This window comes from Vanessa atalanta, chromosome 2 (assembly GCF_905147765.1).
Source record: "Vanessa atalanta chromosome 2, ilVanAtal1.2, whole genome shotgun sequence".
Classification (NCBI taxonomy): Eukaryota; Metazoa; Arthropoda; class Insecta; order Lepidoptera; family Nymphalidae; genus Vanessa; species Vanessa atalanta.
Window position 1 is genome coordinate 6,268,691 of NC_061872.1, and position 21,446 is coordinate 6,290,136.

General features: G+C 35.3%; 1 protein-coding gene across 1 annotated transcript; it reads right to left on the bottom strand.

The window, feature by feature from the left end:
• Positions 1–582: 582 nt before the first annotated feature.
• On the bottom strand, positions 583–19,945 carry LOC125070084 (probable ubiquitin carboxyl-terminal hydrolase FAF-X). Its single transcript, XM_047679786.1, has 50 exons — positions 19,883–19,945; positions 19,276–19,350; positions 19,057–19,186; positions 18,735–18,954; positions 18,505–18,660; positions 18,212–18,401; positions 17,945–18,100; positions 17,379–17,532; positions 15,609–15,760; positions 15,270–15,527; positions 15,088–15,186; positions 14,868–15,010; positions 14,141–14,361; positions 13,935–14,065; positions 13,657–13,853; positions 13,472–13,574; positions 13,110–13,275; positions 12,729–12,975; positions 12,487–12,637; positions 12,275–12,394; positions 12,068–12,199; positions 11,894–11,992; positions 11,663–11,811; positions 11,471–11,584; positions 11,275–11,383; positions 10,663–10,816; positions 10,396–10,526; positions 9,952–10,173; positions 9,701–9,862; positions 9,057–9,327; positions 8,764–8,931; positions 8,618–8,691; positions 8,433–8,545; positions 8,179–8,352; positions 7,546–7,687; positions 7,293–7,446; positions 6,864–7,008; positions 6,616–6,736; positions 6,277–6,413; positions 6,045–6,204; positions 5,848–5,957; positions 5,223–5,306; positions 5,038–5,138; positions 4,693–4,886; positions 4,521–4,616; positions 4,231–4,406; positions 3,618–3,849; positions 3,265–3,468; positions 3,001–3,119; positions 583–2,869 (listed from the first exon to the last, which is right to left on the bottom strand). The coding sequence occupies exons 2-50, from the start codon at positions 19,315–19,317 to the stop codon at positions 2,656–2,658; spliced, it is 7,497 nt and encodes a 2,498-aa protein (XP_047535742.1). The 5' UTR covers positions 19,318–19,350; positions 19,883–19,945; the 3' UTR covers positions 583–2,655.
• Positions 19,946–21,446: the final 1,501 nt, after the last annotated feature.

Here is a 21,446-nt window from a genome sequence, read left to right on the forward strand (position 1 = left end):
GGTTCGTTAGTTCTCCTCTTTTTTTGCAAAAAATATTTATAATTTGACCCCAATAAAATAAAACACGAAAAAATGTTCAAAATTTATTTTTTTGATTTTATTATATTTGAATGCATTCTGAGAGCATTCTATAATGTCAAATGCCATTCGTTACATATTTGCCATAGAAACATTATACAAAACTCAACTGATCTTATAATAAATTTATCAATTATAATTTTACACTGTTCAGGCGAATAGGCATGCAAATTTTCAACAATTTTGACTTGTTACTGCCCTGTGATCATCATTTGCATCACAGGTTGACTTTCAAGTATGAGAGTTTTCAATTCATGCGAAGGATTTTACGTTTTGAACGCATCTTTTCGACTTATATTACAACTTTCGAAGCATTATTTGGTTTCTAGATAAAAAAACAATAGACATTCAAGAACGTTGATCATGATATTTACACGATATTGAAACTCATACATGTTTAAAAATCGTTAAATGTGATTGGCAGTTTAGTTTTGTGTCACATCATCAAATATCTCTCCTATCTAAGCCTAAGGTCGATCACAATTTTCTTTTAATAACAAAACATCATTAACTTTTGCATTTTATAAAAGATACAAAACATTTCAATTATTAAGCTATGAAGAAAAAGGGTCGCCAATTACCCTTATTCTATAAATCCATCTTTGGTAATAAAGTTAACAACAATCAACGGTCACTGCACCAAGCTTTGCATAATTTGGAAACATGATCACACTCATGCAAGCCTTAAGTTTGTTACGCGATAATATGATTTAAGAATGTTAATTTTTTTATGAAAAGCAATATTTATTTAATTTTATTGATAATCTTTAGATCTGACAATAGACGGTACAGACTATCAGGTGTAAACCAATTGAGCAACGAAAATAAAAGTAAGGCACAAGGTCACTATGACCAATATTATTTGTGTTCGATAAATAAGTTCACTACATGTGCTGTTAGTTCGGTAGTAATACGGCAAAAACTTGGTACTCTAAAACGTGTAACTATATAATGCATTCTTTAACTATTCAGGATTAAATTGAATACCAACGAACTTACTCTTCTATATTGTACAAAATGTTTTAAAATGCTTATGTGTCATTAAAATCTGCATTAGCCTTTGTTAGTTAAATACTGGTATAAAACGATTAGTGTACTATGACGAGTGTATCACACAAAATTCACACATCTCCCTGATAGCCTGAGCGACGCCACGAATTAGTATCTAAATGAAAGGAAAAAATATACAACCTTTTATGGAATATTAAAATAAATAACATATAATACAAAGCAGAACATCGACGTGGCAACATTTTCCTGTTAGACTAGTGTTTAATACCTCTATAATATCTACACTCTCTACACGCTTTGTTACTATTATAAAGCTAGCAATAAAGTTATAAAAACGTTGTAACGCATAGTGCTCATTAGGCCAAAACTTGGCCTCAACCACAGAAATGTGCAGTCAATCAAATGTAACTAAACAAGATATTTAATTTTTTTAATATAAGTTAACTTTACATATATAAAATAATATTTTTAAGCTAAATTTTATTATAACTAAACAACTAAAAGAGTCAATAAAGCAACATAACTTCTGTATATTCATGAATGAACTACAACTTGTGATGTAGGAAATGGACTGTATGTCTCGTTTCGATTGTGACAAACACTCGAAAACAATTTCAAAGTAAATATTAAAGATATTTTTGTCTCATATGAATTTATATTTTTTTAAAAATTTGCTTGTTATAGTTATAGTAAAGTTAGATGTATTGATTTTAAATTACTTGCTATTTTAGTAAAATCTAGTGAAAAATTGTTTAAATTTTGGAATATTTTCTACGTAATATTAAACTAATAAATAATAACTTATTTCAATCGTCTACTTTACACACATTCTTTAACATGCTAAAAGTACTATATTTACTGCCGCTACAAATATTAAGTAAAATGTATGAAAGTATTTATAAGTGATTTATTATGAGTCGCTCACTGTTGATGCTTAATGCATATGATTAATATACGAATCTTAAATATTAACTGCTTATTATAAAATTATATCAGTCATAAACGGATTTGGCTATTATTTATTCTCAGTTTTTTTTTTGTTTTTAATTTATTTTACGTAATTTTGAAATTTATTTTCGAGTGTTTTTAATATAGTTGTCGTTATTACAAAACAAACTATGGGTGGTCTGTAATCAGCCTATCTCGGTAAGTTTTAGTGAATTATAATAATCGAACATGATTTTATTTTTAATTTCACTTTCATCCACGCTTGATAGATCGTCAACGATCATGAGGAACGGAGTCGATCGAACCTTATAATGTTTCCTTACAAGAATAAAATATTAAATATGCTTTGCGTCGATAGAAAATAAATTCCCCTATCGAATAAGTAAAGAATCTTAAGTCTTAAAAAGAAAAATAATAAATACTATGGTACTTTTAAAGCGGAACATTATGTTACATAAACAATTAAAAAGTAAGCAACGCATCGACGGAGCCGCACATCCCGAGCGTCGTCGGAAGCGAGCATACACGTATCGTTAACATCACAGAACAAAACTACGTCTAGGCGGCGGCGTCTCGTACGAAACGTGGGGCGATAACGACATAGAGGACTAGAGGCGCTCAGAGTCCCTGCGGAGGGGCGGGCGGCGCGGGCGGTGCGGGCGGCGCGGGGGGCGCGGGCGGCGCCAGCTGCAGGCGGCGCGGCGCGGGATCGTCGTCGTCGGCCGCGTCGTCGTCGCCGCTGTCTTCACCCGCGTCGCCGGAGCCCGAGCCTGAGCCTGCCTCTCGCGATTCCTCTTCCTCCTCTTCTTCTTCGGGGCATAGCTGATACGCCCTGAAACGATGATGTTAGTAATAAAATAATTATTGAGTGAGCGAATATACATTCAGATGGGCCTGAATAAAGCTCTGGTTTTGGACTGGATGATTATATATAAAAATATTCACGATTAGTTAAAACATTACTTTTCAAGCGTTTTCCTGGCTGAATTGCTGCGTTCCAGGAAATATCCACTTGAGGTTTCGTTCGATATGCTAGGTGGGGACCACGTTCCGTACGAGCCGTATCCTCCCGGTCCATACTTCTGAAAGGAAAAACCTGTTATTACCTTTTATTTGGATTTAATTCGTAAATATATTTTGTAAAAAAGCTGAAGAATTTTAAAAACATTCTTAAAGTTGAAGGATTTTACATTCAAGCAAAAACTTTAATTTTAAATGATAACTAACGCGGTCGAGCTCGTCTTGCAGCCAGGCGAGCAGTTGTCGCCAGCGCCGGCGCGCGTCGGGCTGCGCGTGCACGGCGCGCACGGCCAGCGGCGTGCGGCACATGACTCCCACCACTAGCTTCACACATGCATATGCACGTTTTTGGTAGTGACTACGTGCACGCAGCGCCGTCTCAAGGAGCCCTGGGCGCTCTTCCGAAACACCCTAAATATTTTAGATAAATAATGAATGTTTTAAAAACTATTTGAAGAGAGCTAAGAAGTAATGAGATAATTTCGCAATCGATGACGAATTAAAATCATAATATTATAAATCATACTTGTGTCAGCACACAATGGATATGCAAGACATACCTTGATAGCATTATGTATCCGGTGATGCTGCCAACTATCTTCCATGAGCAGTAATGCTGTCAGCGCGTCGGCGTGCCGGCGTAATTCATAACAAAATGCGTAAGCCATTTGCCACAGTAATTCTGCCAGCGCCATACGAGACCAGCCCGCATGCTCCCAGCACAAAAACTGCAGTAGTCTGATTCCTTCTTCACAGCCACAACACTCCTCGGTCAATTTCTTCATATAAGACCTACCAATATTCATGAAATTAAATTAATAAATATAAATTTAAAAATTCATAAATATAAATTCATAAAGCATTCTAAAGTCTTAATGAAGTCATGAGAAATTATTATAATATCATAATAATTGATTAAACAATAATAATGTTTTAAAAGAAAAAAAAAATACTCATACCATACGTTAAAAATCAACATATATTGCAATTAATAAAAATAGAAGATGATGAAGAGTTTAGTATTATAAGCTTTTTTCAATATAAGGCTGATATTAATGAATTCTTTACTTCTAATACAACCATATCTGAAGTTAAGGTCTTTTCTATAAAATGCTATTATTTATTAAAGATAATTTAATTCACTAAATAATTATAAAAATTTACAATCCTAACCCAGTTCGGTTGTAGAGAACATCAGCGGCAGTGGCAGAGAGCACAGGGCGCGACGAGTGCGCGTGCGCGGGTTGCGGGTCTGCGTAGGGGTTGGGCAGCGGCAGCGCTCCCTCGCTGGCACTGGCTGACTGGCATCGCGCACTCACATCGCAACACCGCACTAGAGCGCACACAACCTACGCACGCAAAAACAATTCTCAAAATTTAATATAGAAAAAAATATTAATAGAAAAATAATAATATTTTCAACAACTGCAATATGTCATTAGATTTTATATTCTTTATCTTACCTGATGTATTTTAGCCGACTCTGGATATGGATACTTTCCAAGCGAGGATGTCGTATCTTCTACACAGACTGTCAACACGATGTCCAAAATCTTAAGCTGTAGAACGACAACGAAAATATGAATTGTAAAATATTAAAAGTTAGATAAATTAAAATAGGGGAGGCTTATTCACCCGCAATAGTTGGTGTCGCTCCCCAAGGCCGAGCATCGCATAGGCGTGGAAAAGATTGAAGAGCAGTGGCAGATGGCGGTGATCGGAGTGGTGCGCGTGCGGCGGCGCGGCCAGTGCGCGCGCGCTGCACAGCAGCTGGTCCGACAGCGACGTCGCCTCCTCGCGCGAGCACCACGACCCGTACCCGCTGCTCACTGTTTTATTTTGTATATTCATGTAATTAATATAATTCAAAAATTAATTTAACAAAACTTTATATTCCAAAAACCCTTCCAAAATGCTGACTTAGAAATATATCTACGTATTAAATGTTTTTTGTTATTTTAATTCCAATATAATGCTAACCTGGTGGATCCTGGACCGAGAAATGAGCTAAGAATACAATAATTTTTGTAAACACCACTCTTACTTCGGCAATCGGACAGGAAAGTAAGTAATCACATAACCTAAAACAAAAAAAATATTGTACATGCAGGCATAGAGTGGTTATTTGCTGTTATTGAATGATACTGTAAGTTAAAATCTCATACCTATGAGGATGCTTAAATAGATCCGTTGCAAACCAAGCTCTAACCGCTTGAGAACATCTTAAGTGATGGCAAAGAATATCATGCCTGTAAATGGAAAAAAAAACAGTAGGTAATATCATTTTAAACATGTTGAACTCCTCAGTTTAAACTTTACTGTTATGAATTGTGCGTAAAATAGGTATTTTTATAACAATTATTCACGCAAGGAAAAAATAATATTTCATAATAAGGCGAAGGAAATCCTGGTTATTTTTTATTTTTTTCTCGGGGTAAAGGTACGGACAAATGGGCCACCCGACGGCTTTGAAGTTGTAATATTGACCATTCCTTACATTGCTAATGTGCCATTAACCTTGGGAACAAAGATCTTATGTAACTTGTGCCTGTAGTTACACTGATTCATTCCCGCCTTCAAACCGGAACCCAACAATGCTAAGTATTGCTGTATTTGGCGGTAGAATACCTTATGTGAAACCAAATTGTAATTGTAAATTTCATTAAATCGAAATCTGAATCAAGAAAAAAAAGATCCCATAAAATAATGAAGTCCTAAAACTAGAACCACAGTGTTTTGTGTCTAACTCGTGTTATTATTTCTATTACTGTAAAACTTAGAAGTAATTACCAATCCGAAGGTGGACCACGCAACGTTTTCTTTGTGTGAAAACCAACTTGAAATAGGAACTTGGAAGCTAATTGCACAGCTAACATTGACATTTCTTCATGTTCTGGACCCTGAAATTATTACATTATATTCGTTATCGCTATATTTAATTGATGATACTTAAAAATGATATTTATAGCAATATTTATTATATTTACCCATACAGCACTTTGCGAACCAGGTAGTACTTGTAGTCGCATACAACACAGTTTTTTCATAAAATTAAAATGTTCAAGGCTAAATTGATCTTGATTATGGGAAAATGCAATGTTGCTACGACGAACAGAATTCCAGATAGGCTTCGGTATGGCACTTTCTCTGTAACAGATGAGCAAATTTAGCAACATTAGAATGTAAATAAAAAAACAACACTCAGTAGATAAGACTCACTTGAGGGTCATATTTTGCATGGAGTTTTCAAGACCAGTTGTTTCAATCGTGTCTTTCCTCGTGTAGAAGAGCATGTATGCATTCCACCATCTCTTCTGACGTTTATAGGATACTCTCTTTATAGTAGAATCAAATACCTAGAACATTATAGAAACTCTTTTGCACTCATTTCAGATACTACTAACATTTTTTCCCCATCTGTTTAGCTATCGTCGTATTCTATGTGGTTTGATTAATTTCGCAGGTTGTATGTGTATATTAGAAAGGAAACCAAATTATTTTGAATATCTCAGGTTTTAGAGTTATATAAATGATTTGTCAAGAGACTACTATTCGAACCTCGCCCATATATTCTCCACCGAAACACTGCGCCTTCATCTCGTCATCGTCATGCATGGCGCACTCGGACACGTCGCCGTCGTCCAACTTCACCCAGCGACCCGTTTCACTGCCATTATCTCTGTTATAGTAAAAAGTCGATATGAGCAATACCCAAAAAATCAAAGTATCCTATGACTAGTAAAGTATTCAAAGTATCTTTTAATTTTTGGACAAGAAAATATAAATAGGATTTTTTGTCGTCGTACCTGAGCAAGACATACGAGTAGTAGTGGCCGCCGGACGCCTGCCCCGAGTGCACGACGATGCCGCTGAGCTGGTAGTGCGTCTCAGGCGTGTGCTCGGCGCCCTCCCACAGCGACGCGTCGCCCTCCGCGCGCGCCAGGCCCCACGCTGCAACATCGGCTCTACGTTACTACCCTACCCTGTTCTTATGTCATATCGATTTCAAAAATGTCAAGTCTATCGATAAATTAAAAATAATGCTGGTATGAAATGTAAACAACCCTTAGTATATTGTTACTTGGGCTTATAAAAACCGTCCACGGTAAGTTTCTGATTTTTGTTTTACTGTAGTGTTGTTACTTGGTGCAGTGCTAGAGCACTTTTTTTGGTCCTCCACAGTATTCAATTATTTATTTATTTTTACGAATGTTTAAATGTTATCGTTGACATACCCGTGTAAGGTTCGACGTCCAATTCTCGGGGAAATTCGAAGTAGTCGTTAAATTTTATAGCACACACTTTCTCGAAATCATATTCGAATCTTTTTAGCTGTATTACTAATACCGGAGGCAATTTGTTAAGACATAATCGCTTTACTGTTACTACCTAAAATTAAGACAATATTAGTAAGTTGTTTTGACATTTGTATATAATATTATAGAATCGGAATAAACTCGTTTCTATATAATAATTCTACAAATGTACCTTCTTGCTGCATTTATCACAGTAATAAGCATCAGCTCCTTCCAGTAGTTCACCACGAACATATGCCTCTAAGGATTCTTGCAACCGCGACATATTTCTAATATCTAGGGAGACTACGCTAAATGGTTCTTCCTTGCAATATCTGCAAAAAAAAAAAACAATTAACATATGAACAACTATTCTTCGGCCGCGGCTTCGCTTCAGTATAAAGGGAGGTTATGTGGCTATTGAACAGCAGCTAAATGGAACATATATATTATATGACATTTTTTTAGTTTATATTAATAAAGATTTATTGAAAAACACATTTGATATTTTTTACTTTAGTTAGGCAAGATGGACAAGTAAGTGACCTGATGATAAATGGAAGATATTTGCGCGTTTGAATAAGCATTTAGGAACCAGCAACCTTAGCAACTTAGATGTAAGTCCCTTGTGCCTGTAGTTAAACTGTCACACTCACTCTTTCATCGGGAACACAATACAGTGTCACTGTTTGGCGGTAGAATATGTGATAAGTGGGTGGTGTCTACCCAGACAGGCTAGGGCAAACCCAACAAAGTAGAGTAATTTTTTTTACAAAACTTGGCATTTACTTGATTTTTATAAACAAAAAAAAAACATTCTAATTACCTGTGTGGACAGCCTTTGCAGATCTTTTGATCCGAATATGTGCCACCCATAGTTTTAGCCATTAGTTGTTCTTGACCTAGGGACTTTAGTGCTTCATCTAGAGATTCTACTAGTGACATAAAAAATTCGACAGCATCCTGTTGTTCACGTAAATTAACCGGTTCTCCTTGAAGCCTAAAATATATATTTAGACATATATTTGAAGGTATAGTTAAATACATTTAATAAACATTTTTTAAGACTAATTTCTTTACCTAAAGTGTGCCCACAGTCCTCTTGGCACGTAATACTGGAGTTTGCTAAAATGCAAATGCGCGAATATGGCCTGAACTTGTTTTAATATATTGATGTTATAATCGTTATTATTCTGAAACAAACTCCGTGATTAGTGATCCATTTGAATAACTTATACATAGAAACATATATTTCGACGGTATACCTCTATGTTGTTCTCCAAAATGCTGTGGTGATGTGATTCTCCTGAAAAATCTTCATTTGGGTCGGTCGCCGCACCTTTAATATAATTTAACGATAAAGAAAGTGAACTATAATAACTTTATTTATATCATTATTCGTTCTAGTCACCTTGAACGGCCAGCAGCACGTCTCGCACAGCGCGTACGCAGTATAGCTGCTGCAGCACAGAGTTCATGTAGCAGGTGGCGCCCGCGTTCTTCAGCCCCACCAATCCCGCCACCGGCCGCGGACCCACGCACGGCATGTACTCCCACTCGGTGAGACCCATGCTCTTATCTGAATGGATCACATACTGGTATTAATTAAAGGTAATGTGGCGATTCGAAGCAGAACATCAATAATAACACTTCAGAATTAGATAATCCCCTTTTCTCCCGCATTAGGAACTATCCCGCACTTACCGCTATAGAACATCCGGTCGAGGAGGTCCGCGAGCGCGGCCATGTTGGGCACGCAGGCGCCGACGAGCGCCAGCAGCAGGTCGGTGGCGGCGGCGGCCGCGCCCGGCGTGCGACACAGCGGCGCTACGCCCTCTTCACACGCTGGCTCGTCCGCCTGCTCGCCTGTCTGCTGACCCGTCTGCTCAGCCGGCTGTTCGCCTATCTGATCGCCTTCGGCTCCCATGTGGCACCACGCCCAAGAATATGGCCACAGGAATTCGGTTGTCACTTCCTGTGAGATTTATATATTTATTCAAAAATAAAAATTATTAGTAGTTATATCAATGCCTTACTATCTCTGCACAACTATTTTTAATAAATAAACAAAAAATAAAGAAATTCTATACAAAAAAAAATACTTTATTTTATTCATATTCTATCTGTTCACATAACGCTTATTAGATTGAGTTTAAAATAACTTACAGTTGTTGTATATAAGTGCAATGTTCTAATAATATCTTATCAACACAAAAGTGACCCCCTCTAATGGTATGATTTGGTATTTTTTTAAATAGTTATCATAATTATATATATAATGTTTTAGCCTAATAGCAGTCACAACAGCAATTTATAATTAATAAAAACGGTTAGTTTTCCATTTTTACCTTTATAAGGCCAGAGTCTTTATGGTCCGGATGTGAGCCATACTGGTATTTTACTTGGGCAGGGACATGTGTAAATAATTCTTTGGTGAGATTTAGATGGCCTTCTAGTAAAGTATCGTCCAGGATGTCAGGATTAGCGCGTACGGCTCGAAGCCACTCAACCTATGAAATTACAAATATTATTCACATTTGTTCGTTTGTTATTGTATCAGTAACTCGAAAATAATAACTTCAGAATCACGGATATCCACCTCGACGGTCAAGTCCTCCAAGGTGCGCGAAGTGGGCCCAGCGAGCGACACGAGGCGGCACAACAACTGCAGGAACTGCTGCGCGTGGCGCGCGTGCGCCGTGAGGCGGGGCGTGGCCGCCGCGCCGCCCGCGCCTCCCAGCGCCGCCAGCGCCCCGCGCGCGCCGCCGCCGCCGCCCCACGCGCACATGGCCAGCAGCTGCTCCGCGCACGACACGCGCACCTGCCGTTGCACAACACTCGAACTTTAGATAAGGAATGAGATGAGCTTAAGTGCAGATTTTTTTTGTCATAACATATATATTTACAGACAAGTGAAGTATTCCTTAGTAACTTAAGAAATATTAGTAAGGAAAGCTTTAACATTAAAGTGGACTCAACCTTAGAGTAGATATTTTAAATAGGTACTTTAATACATCAAATTTTAAGCAAATGAAATTTTAACCTGTGGGTTGGGGCAATCGATCATTAAGTACAGCGCCGTTTCTTGCCACCAGGATTCATGTAGAAGAGATTCCAGATGTCCACCACCTAATGCCATGCATATGGTGACGACTTCCATGCATTCGCGCACCACTGTAAACATTATTCTTTTAGCCTCTGTCAACTCAAAAGGAGTTGGATTTAAATTAAAAAAAAACAAGGTTTGGGAACTGAGACGAAATGCGTTCCCATACGCATAAAGGCGAAAAACGGCTAGAGCATCACTCACATATGACGTCATCCGAGTGCACGAGACCGTTGTGGTCGGCGGGCTGCGCCACGGAGTGTGCGAGCGAGTAGAGCGCGCGCACGGTGGCGGTGGTAGGCACGCGCCACCACACCAACGACGACACTGAGTCGCTGTCCTCGCTGCTGGTCACCATCTGTTCCGACATGATGTACAGACGTTACTTTTACACTGATGAAACCTAAACCATTTATAATACATCGTCGTAAATACGACGATTGCCTAGACTGAACAAATTCTTGATATTTATTTATTTCATAATATTTCATAATTGATTTTAGTAAATCAAATAATACTGTAACCCATCTTATCTGACCATGAGGTCTTTAGAGTTCAAATTTACGCAATATTAATTTATAAAATAACCTAAAACTTTATGGTCACCCTAAACTACTTTATAAAGGGTCAGTATATTAAATCATTCAGTGAATCTTAGGACACAATTTATTTCACGAGACAGAAAACGTCTAAAAGCTTGCCTCGTAATCAAAATAACAGTCCAAATATTTGATTTGTGTTCTTGATGTTCACAATTGTATGATCCTAATACTATTGCTGAAAATTTTAAAAATATAATATATGTGTTTTAATCACCTGTTCACCTAAAGTATTCGCCAATTTTTCAGCTATGGCCTTAACAATAAGCTCACAATTATGGTTAGGTACCGTTTGCAATGCCTCCCTCAATATTGTCACATCCATTCTGTAAATATTAACCCAACATATATTCAATGTAACGTAACATCTATATATTTTCGTACTATTTAAGCATAAATTTTATGCTTCTTACCGAAACTCTTTATCTACAGAGGTGTCAGAGCCATCTGGTGCGAGTATTTCGAAAAGATGTCCTAAAGTATACAGAGCCAATTTGGATAGTCGTACCAAAGCCAAATAACCGACTCTGAAATGAAATTATTATTTAATGATTTTTTTAAAAGGAAACATGTATACTGACGCTAAACAGATGTAATTGTTTTACCTTCTAGTGTGCGGAGCCGCATCTTTTAGAAACTCGCTATCGGATAAGCATTGCACTAAAAGTGGAGCCTTCTTAACACACGCTAACTGAAAACTACGGTTACGTTCTAATCTTGTATCCGATGACGGCATCACCATGCTGTATAGTACCTGTAAGTAGCCCGAATTTTATCGTATAATTACTTTAAGTGCGCAAACACAACTAAAATATTAATAATAATTTAATACAAACCTCTACATTATAAGCAACAGTAGGTGGGGCTGGTCCATACAGCATATCTCTTAACTTGGTATCATCTCGGCTAAGAAGCGCTTCTGTTAATTTTTCCACCTGAAAAATTCGTTCAATTACAAATTGTCACAGAGAATGGTAGTAAATGAAATATATAGAAAATATATGACTTACTGTTTGTTTATGACTAGGACAGATTTGTGACAAAAGATGGGCTGCTTCAGTTAACTGAGCATGCCCTTTTGTAATACCAATATGTTCCAAATCCAATATGAATGGAAGGTACCACGAGCCTTGTGCAAAAAGCTGCAAAAGACATAAGATAAATACAAATAAAAAAACAAATATCTAATAAGATTTACTTGCATGTAATATACTAACGACTCCCGGTAACGCGTGTTCCGGAGTAGGGGGTAACGGCGGCGATGACGTACTCGAATCGCTACTGGATTCATTTGAAGATCCACAACCACCACTTCCACACACTTGCCCATCATATACCTGACAATATATAAGTGACCGAAAAATTTCATAATTGCTTATATAATATTATAAAAGTAAGTTCAAAGTAAAATTCAAAGTATACAGGTTACCTTAGCAACAATTACTGTTTTGTCCCTAAGAGGTATTTGTGAGAGTATTTTACGGTCAAAGCTTGTGTCCAAAAGCTCACCATTTACATACAACTCTAACTTATTTATGTACATTTCTAATTTAATATTACTATCAGACGCACATTTTAACCTGCAACAAAAGGATTGAAAGGATTGAAGATGTAGGATTTGAGAAAATTAACCAAATTCGAATAATCGATTCACGTGGTTTACTGTTTTACCTTCTCTGAACTGCAGATCGTAATGAATGTAATGTTTCATTTGAGTGTGAAAACAGTTCTATATCTTCAATTTGTCTTTGGCCCGTTTGAAAGTTAAATCTTACTATTATAGTACATTGCCTGCCTCTACCCGATCTATAAATCGGAAGAATTTGTCGCTCTGCAGTGAATCTTCTATCACATTCATTAATATATTCCTGTATGGCACGAATTACTCTACACATCCTTGTACAACATTCAGCAGTATCTGAAATGGATATAAAATTATTAATATGTTTAAAATATTGCTTTTTCCCATTCTGATTTGAGGAATTTTCATTATGTAACATTGAACTACTACAGTTTTTTCCTATAGTTATAGTAAGGCCGTAAAAGTCGCACCGCCCAGGTCCATGTCCTTCTGCAGACGCTGCGTGCGCGCGCAGCAGTGCGTGAGGAAGGCCTCGTGGTGGTGCGCGGGCGACAGCTGCGGGCCCGTGCACGTGCACACCTCGCGCAGCAGCTCCGTGCCGCGCACTGAGATCTCGTCGTCACACTCGGTTATCACCTGCGACACCCAAATGTTTATTGCTATAAAAATCATTTCATTCGTATTCATATTATTAATATTATAAAATAAATGTTCGTTGTTAGACACACTGATGCTTTGGTATATAGGGGGATATTTATTTAGAAGTGTAGTCACTCTTTTATTTGATGTTAAATAACTAATAATTTATCCAATGTATGTAATTTTCACTCACCCTCCATAAATAATCTAATCCTATGAGATCGGCATCGTTTAATAAAAAACTACGTCGTTTAACTTTAAGTTTACCTTCTTTGGAATTAACGGCTTTAAAAAACCTGAAACATAATTTTTATTAGACATATTTACTATCCATTCAAAATTACTTTTAATATATCTTGTACAATTTCTTCCACTTACCTCTCAAAGCATTTTATTCCGGAGTGAGTTAATAAATTAGGCGGCAGTGTCATAATATTCCGACGAAAAAAATGCAAATTAATATTCGGATCTAAATCGGGTTCCTCTCCCATCAGCTTACTAAACCAGCGAAAGCAAGCCTCACGATCCCCTAAGTGAGCCGGTCTTTCGGCTAGACATATCCAAATTTGTTTCGCCTAAGAAAAACAATTTTATAATTAACTCCTCATTTAACAATAAAAGTCGAAACCACTTCAAAAACTATAAAATATACTCACTTGCTCAGCACAGAGCCACAGTTGCCCATCCTTAAGAAGAAAGCGAAGAAAACTTAATCTTTCATGAACTTGCGCCGCATGTGGATATCTTCCGTCGGGAAGCCAATTCTCCCAATCTATTTCACTCTCCTCTGTCAGAAACAAACAACACGTCAGAAACGGTAACACAAAGAATGCGAAGAGAGATGGCACAGAGGCAAGCTAACCTGCCAACTTGGTCCGCACGGCGTCCATGTAGTGGGTGAGCGAGTCGGTGACGAGGATGACGAGCGAGTGCTGCGTCTGCAGGCGGTCGATGAGCTCCTGGCGCGTCACGTGCGGCCGCACGCCCGAGCCGCCGCCCGCCTCGTACAGGCAGCAGATCTCGCGCATCATCTTCAGCGCCGGCAGCACCCACTTGTCGTTGCTCTTCAGCTCCTCCACGCATCTAAACGAACTCTCTGTCTTAGACCCGACTACTTACGGTACCGACAGGCGTAAGCGCCCATGGTATGTGCGTAGAAACGTTGGACCGTTCTTGAGCCCGCAATCTATACTGATATTATAAATGCGAAAGTAACTCTGTATGTCTGTTGCTCTTTCGAGGCCAAAGTACTGAACCGATTTTGATTAAATTTCGTATGGAGCAAGCTTGAGACCCAAAGAAAGACATAAACTACTGTTTTATACCTATCACTTGACGACTAAGCCCCAAAACTCGAGCGAAGCCATGGGTACAACTAGTTTATTTAAAAAGAACATAATCCGAATCACGAGTAATGAGCTCGGCGGCCTCAGTTGCACTCAAGCTCGTCTAGAAAAATCATCTTGAGAAGATTTTAATATTTTATTATTTCATTAAATGTGAAAGTACCTTGGAATAATAGAATAAAAAAACAAGATTTTAATAAGAACTGAATACTCAAATAAAAGTCAACTTAAACAAGTACATACTTATCTAGCCACAAAGTTTTCTGAGCATCGCGGTCCTGACTGCAGCTGTAGTCGAGTATTTTAATAAGATTTGCCAGTGCTACGTCCATGATTTCCGTGCATACTTCATCGGAGTGTGCTAAATTCCAGAATAGTACAAGTACCTAAAAGAATATCAAATCTCAAAAAGGAATACAGTTTTAGTGCGAAAACGCAGAGTCCAGTTTAAATATTATCTTACTTTATTCGCCATTACACCGTCTTTATCGTCTTCGGCGAGTCTTCGTATAACTTCTAGTAATTTGTCACTCTGTTTCTTACTCGATGTTGCCCAACTTGCCTGCGAATGTAGAATAATTATTTGAATTATCCTGTAAGATTTCAAATTTACTTAATAAATAACAATAAATCGACAAAGTTAACCTTAAAACAGTCAAATAAATGGTCCAGCTGGTCCGGTGTAAAGTCCCAAGCGAGTTTAGCAAGAAGGTCGTGGAGATTTTTGACTATCGCCTCGTGTTTACCTTGCTGTGCCCTCCATATTGCATCTAAGTCGTCCCTTGTAAGGGAGTTTTCTTTGATCATGAACCTAAGCATTTTTTCCAGTCGATCCACATACTGAGGTTGGTGAAGAGAATCGCGTAACACTATATCTACAACTTTATTCTCACGAATCCAGTTCTAAAAATGTAAGCCCAACTTCAAATACACCGTTAAAAGGTTAGATCATTAAGCACACTCACACTCGCAACACAAACATACCGTAATTACTGCAGGTGTAAGCCACTCGGGCTTAGGTTGTTGTGAAATTGTACTTATCAGTTGATTTATTTCGTTTAAAGCTGACATTTTCCCATTAAATGAAGACATTTGTAATAATCGTAAAATCATCTTCAACCGAAACATCTCTAAAGCTGTAAAAAAAACGGTTTTTAACATCACTACTTTGACTGTAACATATTAAAAATTATAGTTAAGCACTGTACAATTGATAATTTTTTGTATTGCATAATAATTGCAATATAAAAAATGAACAGACTTTTCAGTTCGATTTGAGTTTAATACTCTTGATATAATTTGTTCAAAGCACATATTATAAACACAATATGGCATTTGAGAAATCAATAATAATATCCAACCACTGAGAAAATGGATTCCTGACATGTCTGTGGTCGAATTGAACATGTTATGAAGAAATTATGTTAAAAATATGAATGTCATTTAAATGCCCTATTAACGTGTAATATCGTTCTGTACAATGTTATGATTTTGAGCGATATTAGTAAAGAAAACAATGATACAAGGTTTTGTAAACTGTTAACTTTTCTAGTGCATGACTAGTTATAAGCAACAGAGATCAGGAACGCATACCCTCAGCGACCGACTGTATAGTCCATACAATTAACACTTCACACAATAAAGACAACACTTTTAAACTACTATTTAAAATAATAACACTAAATCAAATGCATATTTTATTAAGTATTATTGAAGAAATAGTCTCTAGGACTATTAAATAAATAGTCACTAGGACTATTTCTTTAATAATCCTTAATAAAATATGAAATTGGAGCTTTACGTTCAGCATAACCTAAAAAAACTTAAAAACAATTTATAATAAAATCGATTTTTAACTCGAAATATAAATTGTTTCAGTTTAAACAAAAATAAAAACATGCGCAAGAAGCTGATGTGGCGAATCTCGTGTAATGACGTTTGTAGGATGATTACAGACAATGTAGCAGCATAGGGGAGAAACAAAAACTGCGCCCCTTAGCAGCTACAGGGTCTGCAACCAGCCTTCAACCTGAAGTAATGCTTCCAAATCACGTTCATTTACCCTTCCTTTACACTTAATTAATATAACTTCATCTTGATTCTGAAATAAAAGTTAATGATCAAAGTTGGTAATAATCCAAATTTTTACATGATTGAAAATGCTACACTTCCTCAAAACTTAGTTAAGCTTAGTTTGTAATCTATAATAATAATATAGTATTACTATTATATTTTTAAATTCCATATCAATAGGTCTTTTTTCAGTCAACCCAGTTATCAATACAAAAAATTGTGACATGATTCTACTTTAACGAATCTTTAGCCAAGATGAAAAAACAAAAAAATCTAGAATTTCTAAACATAAGTTAGAGTTTAAGGTTATAAGATATTTGAATTTAATAAAGTTGTAATCCTTTCTGCCTAAAATTTGCGTTGTATTAGAAAAGAACTAAAGCTTTGTGGTCTTTATAAAGTAAAAATATATCATTAATTAATATGACATCATTTAATTACTTTACGTGATTTCAAATAAATTTAGTTTTTATAAAATAACCAATATATATAATGTAAAAAATTAACTATTTTTGGGAAATCTTAATTGAAACAGGAATAGTTCATTACTGTTTTCCACAAATTTTCTTTATAAAACTCAAATTATGAATATTACACAGTTGTTAATGAAACTCACACTTTTCTTATGTATTACACACAATTTCTTATATCAATAAAATGCTAATTATAACAATAACTTACATTTCAAGAGACTGTGATGTTGAGGAGTCTTAACAGATACAGATTTGCAAGCTCGAATCAAACAAGACACTGTGTCAGTTTTGTTTTCACTGCCACGAGCTTCTCTCTTTAATTCTTCATCTGTAAGACTTTCGAGGAGAGTTGGAATACATTCCTATAATTTAAAAAGAGAAATGTGACAATTAATATAGCATTTCAATGTAACTTATTAATGGAAAAGATTGTTTCAACTAAAATAACATATGAACAATGTAAAGTACATTCCACCTCAGTCACTTCCAACCATAAACTACTAACGAGATTGGTACATTGTTGTGGTATCACAAACATTGTGAACTAAGATGTTCATCTATCCAGAACAAAACCATACAAAGTACTGCTGTTTTAGTGGTTGAATATGTGATGAGTGTATTAATCGAATCTGGCTACCACAAAGCCCTACTACCAAGTAATTAATTAGCAGTGCATTTATACTTCTTGTAATGACAGTATCTCTAGGTAAACACCATCAGATAAGCCATAAGTTATTTTAATTTATTAAATTACATAAATAATAATATGCTTACCAAAACAGGTAAGAGGTATATAGTGACAGTGTTTGGAGTGAGGAGATCATGGCAAACACCAAAAGGGCGTATTAATTGCCATACAGCAGCTACTCGTGTATCACCACTTGTAGATTGTTCTAGAGAGGATGGTTGTTCATTTCTTGTAATTGAATTCTGAAATCAATTAATTTATTAGCATAGTTTTTATTGAAATTTAAGAACCATATGATATGCATATTTTATTAGTCCTTTATGTTTTTCTCAACATTTGTAAAATGAACAAACCTCCATGTTTTCTGTTACAGGAATGATATTTTCAGTTACATTTAACTTAGTTTCTTCATTTTCTTTTTCCATTATTTCACTCAATACTTTTTCTTCACTTATAACCGATGATGTCAATTCAGATTTTTTAAAGCCCATAATAGATTCGAATCTTTCCCTTAACTTAACAAAACCTCCTGCTTGGCCAAATCTATAAATTAAATAACAAATTTTAAATAAAGATATACATATTTAACACTACAGATAAAGATGGATCAAACTAGAAGTAGCAATAGTATTTTATAGATAATTACACATTAATAAGATGGACCAGCCATCCTCTTGGTGTCCGATGATCTTGTGATTTTGCAAACACTTCAGACTCCTGTGTTGAACCTTGTCCTGCAGTTGTAGAAACATTTGGTGCCGATAAACCTTCAGATGATCTTGATGCATTAAAAGTATGAAATCTAAAAATAAAATAAAAATGAGAAACTGATAAATCAGCCTAAAGTCTATACATATTTTTACAAAAGAATCATACTTGTTGTTTGGATTGAAAGCTATGTGTAGCAAATGTAAAAATCTAGAATCATCCAATTTCATGGCACATAATTTAACCAGCTTTTCACAGTTTGATCGCACACATTGTTGAATGTTATTCTTCCAAGATGAGACTGCATCGTCAGTTAAAATCTTTGTAAATGACACCGTCAAAGCATCACTATAAAACCTTTGACAGGCTGGATTATTTATATCTTCACCTATAACAATAAAAACATACTATAGTATCAAATTTCACCACCACTTACCTTACTTTTTCATATTAATAATAATGATTGAATCGGAGTTTAGAAGAAACAAACCTTTTGCAGCTAGTTCAGTAGATGCTACTAAAAGAGCTTCTAACTCCTGTTCAGGCAAAACAGGTACCACCCATCGGGGATGGGAAATTTTCTCTTCTAATGCTTTGAGTTTAGCCTCGGGGAACCCCATCTATAATTCAATCGTTTTCATAATAGTACAAATTAATTGAATAAAAACAATAATTTACATAGTATACAAAATTATAGCATATTATTTACCTCCCCGGGCATCTGATCTTGTTCCTTCATTGATATTGTCATTATTATAACATAACTCTAAACATTTCCCTCCTCCTTAAATCAATATGATTAGATTTAAAACATATATTTTTGGAACAATTTAACAAACAAACAAAGTGAATCTTTATTAAGAGATTTTATTGCAAGTACTTTTACTAGAAGTATCAGTTTTTGCAATAAAAAATATATATTTGTAAGCGATTTAAGAAACATATACAATATAAACTATAGTTTCTAATATCACTGCAAATAAACTAAATAACATCCTTTCGATATTCATATTTGCGGTATAGAATACACATAATCAATATATTAACATCGTCAGTATGCGCGTGGGTTTACACAAAACTATCGTCCAAACAATATTCTAGGGTACTACCAATTTAAATAATAGACTTTTTATAGCAATTAATAGACGATATTATGGAAAAATTATTTAAAAATAATATTACTGATCAGCCGGCGCGACAAAATGGCGTCATTGTCCTAAACAAGATAGGTAATAGGAATATCACGGGAAACCTTTTAAGGGTATATAAACGCTTCATAAATAAACTCATTATTCTAATATTGCAAATTGATTTACCTTATCTTTATACTTGAATTACTGTAAAATATTTTAAATCACAAATAAGCACTACACTTTGACGTAATAACGAAAATAGATGATATATTTGTAGGGTTTGTTATGGTACATGTATCGTATTTCGTTCGAGATGTATTTTATGTTTTGAAAATAATTCTTTAAGTTATTTATATTTATTTGATATTTTATATAAAAGTAAAATATGTTTTATTTACAAGTACATATTTTAAATCGGTAATATATTTAAAATTGCTAATAATGTAGACCTGGGCCTACACTACGCAGTAACCTTTTATTAATATATACGTAATTTGAAAGTATTATCATTTAAGAATTAAGGATTTTATTTCTGATATATTTCCATTAATGTACAAAAATTAAATAGAATAATGAATTAAACAATAACATTGAATTTAACAATAAAAAAGGCAAACAAATGTAGCCTCAAATATGGGCTTTCGTTTATCGTTACAATATAATTCAAACTATCTCTAATGATCTAAAAAAAAAAGGTAAATTTATTTTTTATGAACAAATCTTAATTATTTTTTCTGCATGCTTATAATAAATTAGAGCTATCATGTAAAGATCAGAGAGAAATATAATTGGATATAAAACTCCGTAAAATTTATTTGGGTAGAAAATTCGCGTGACAATTACAATAACGAAATTTTCATTAAATTATTTTCAGTTACGCTACTCGATTTTTATTCTCACTGTCGAGCAATGTTTCCATTACGTGCTACCGGTACCAGCTTACTAGCATCTAAATACGGCATTGGCAATTTAAGTATAATGAAAAGTATTAATTTTATTATCTAAAATTCACAAATTGAAATCGTTTGTTAAAAAAAACAATAATTAATACAATTTTATAAAGATGAGTAGTTGTCGTTCATGGCTTCACTTGCATTTTAGGGGTAGGTATTACGCACAACAAATATGCCTCTGAACTTCTTTGTAGTTCAAGCTCGATTCATAGTTTCATACCAAATTTCTTCAAATTTGGTTCAGTGGTTTAGCTGTCAAAGAGTAACAGACAGATAGACACGCAGAGTTACTTTCGCAGGTATAATATTAGTATAGATACAAAAGCTTGGAGCTTTTATTTGATAGCTTTCAGGCAGAATATATTATATAAAGATATTAAATTTGATTAAAACACTTTTTATTTAAAATGTTGGAAAAGAGTAACTACCAAATAACTACCTAGTTTCTTGTCGATTGCCTTTTTTTTTGGTAGAAAATACATTCCGAAGCTTTGATAGCTTTATATATATAATTCAATTCTGTTAAATGATTCAAGAGTGGTCGTAAAAGCCTACATGAACTTAGTATTTTTATTTGATTTCATTTCAAGCAATGTTAATAAAGTTATGCTCAAAGTATATGACTTTAGAAGATAGACCATCTACGGCGTCAAATACGTTTGAATTTTAAAAATACTGATTGTAGTGTACTCTTTGATAGTATAAATAAAAAAGTATATGTATTATCATGAAAATAATGGCGTATGTATTATCTGTCTAATATTTTTTATTTTACATGTCAATGTCAAGTGATG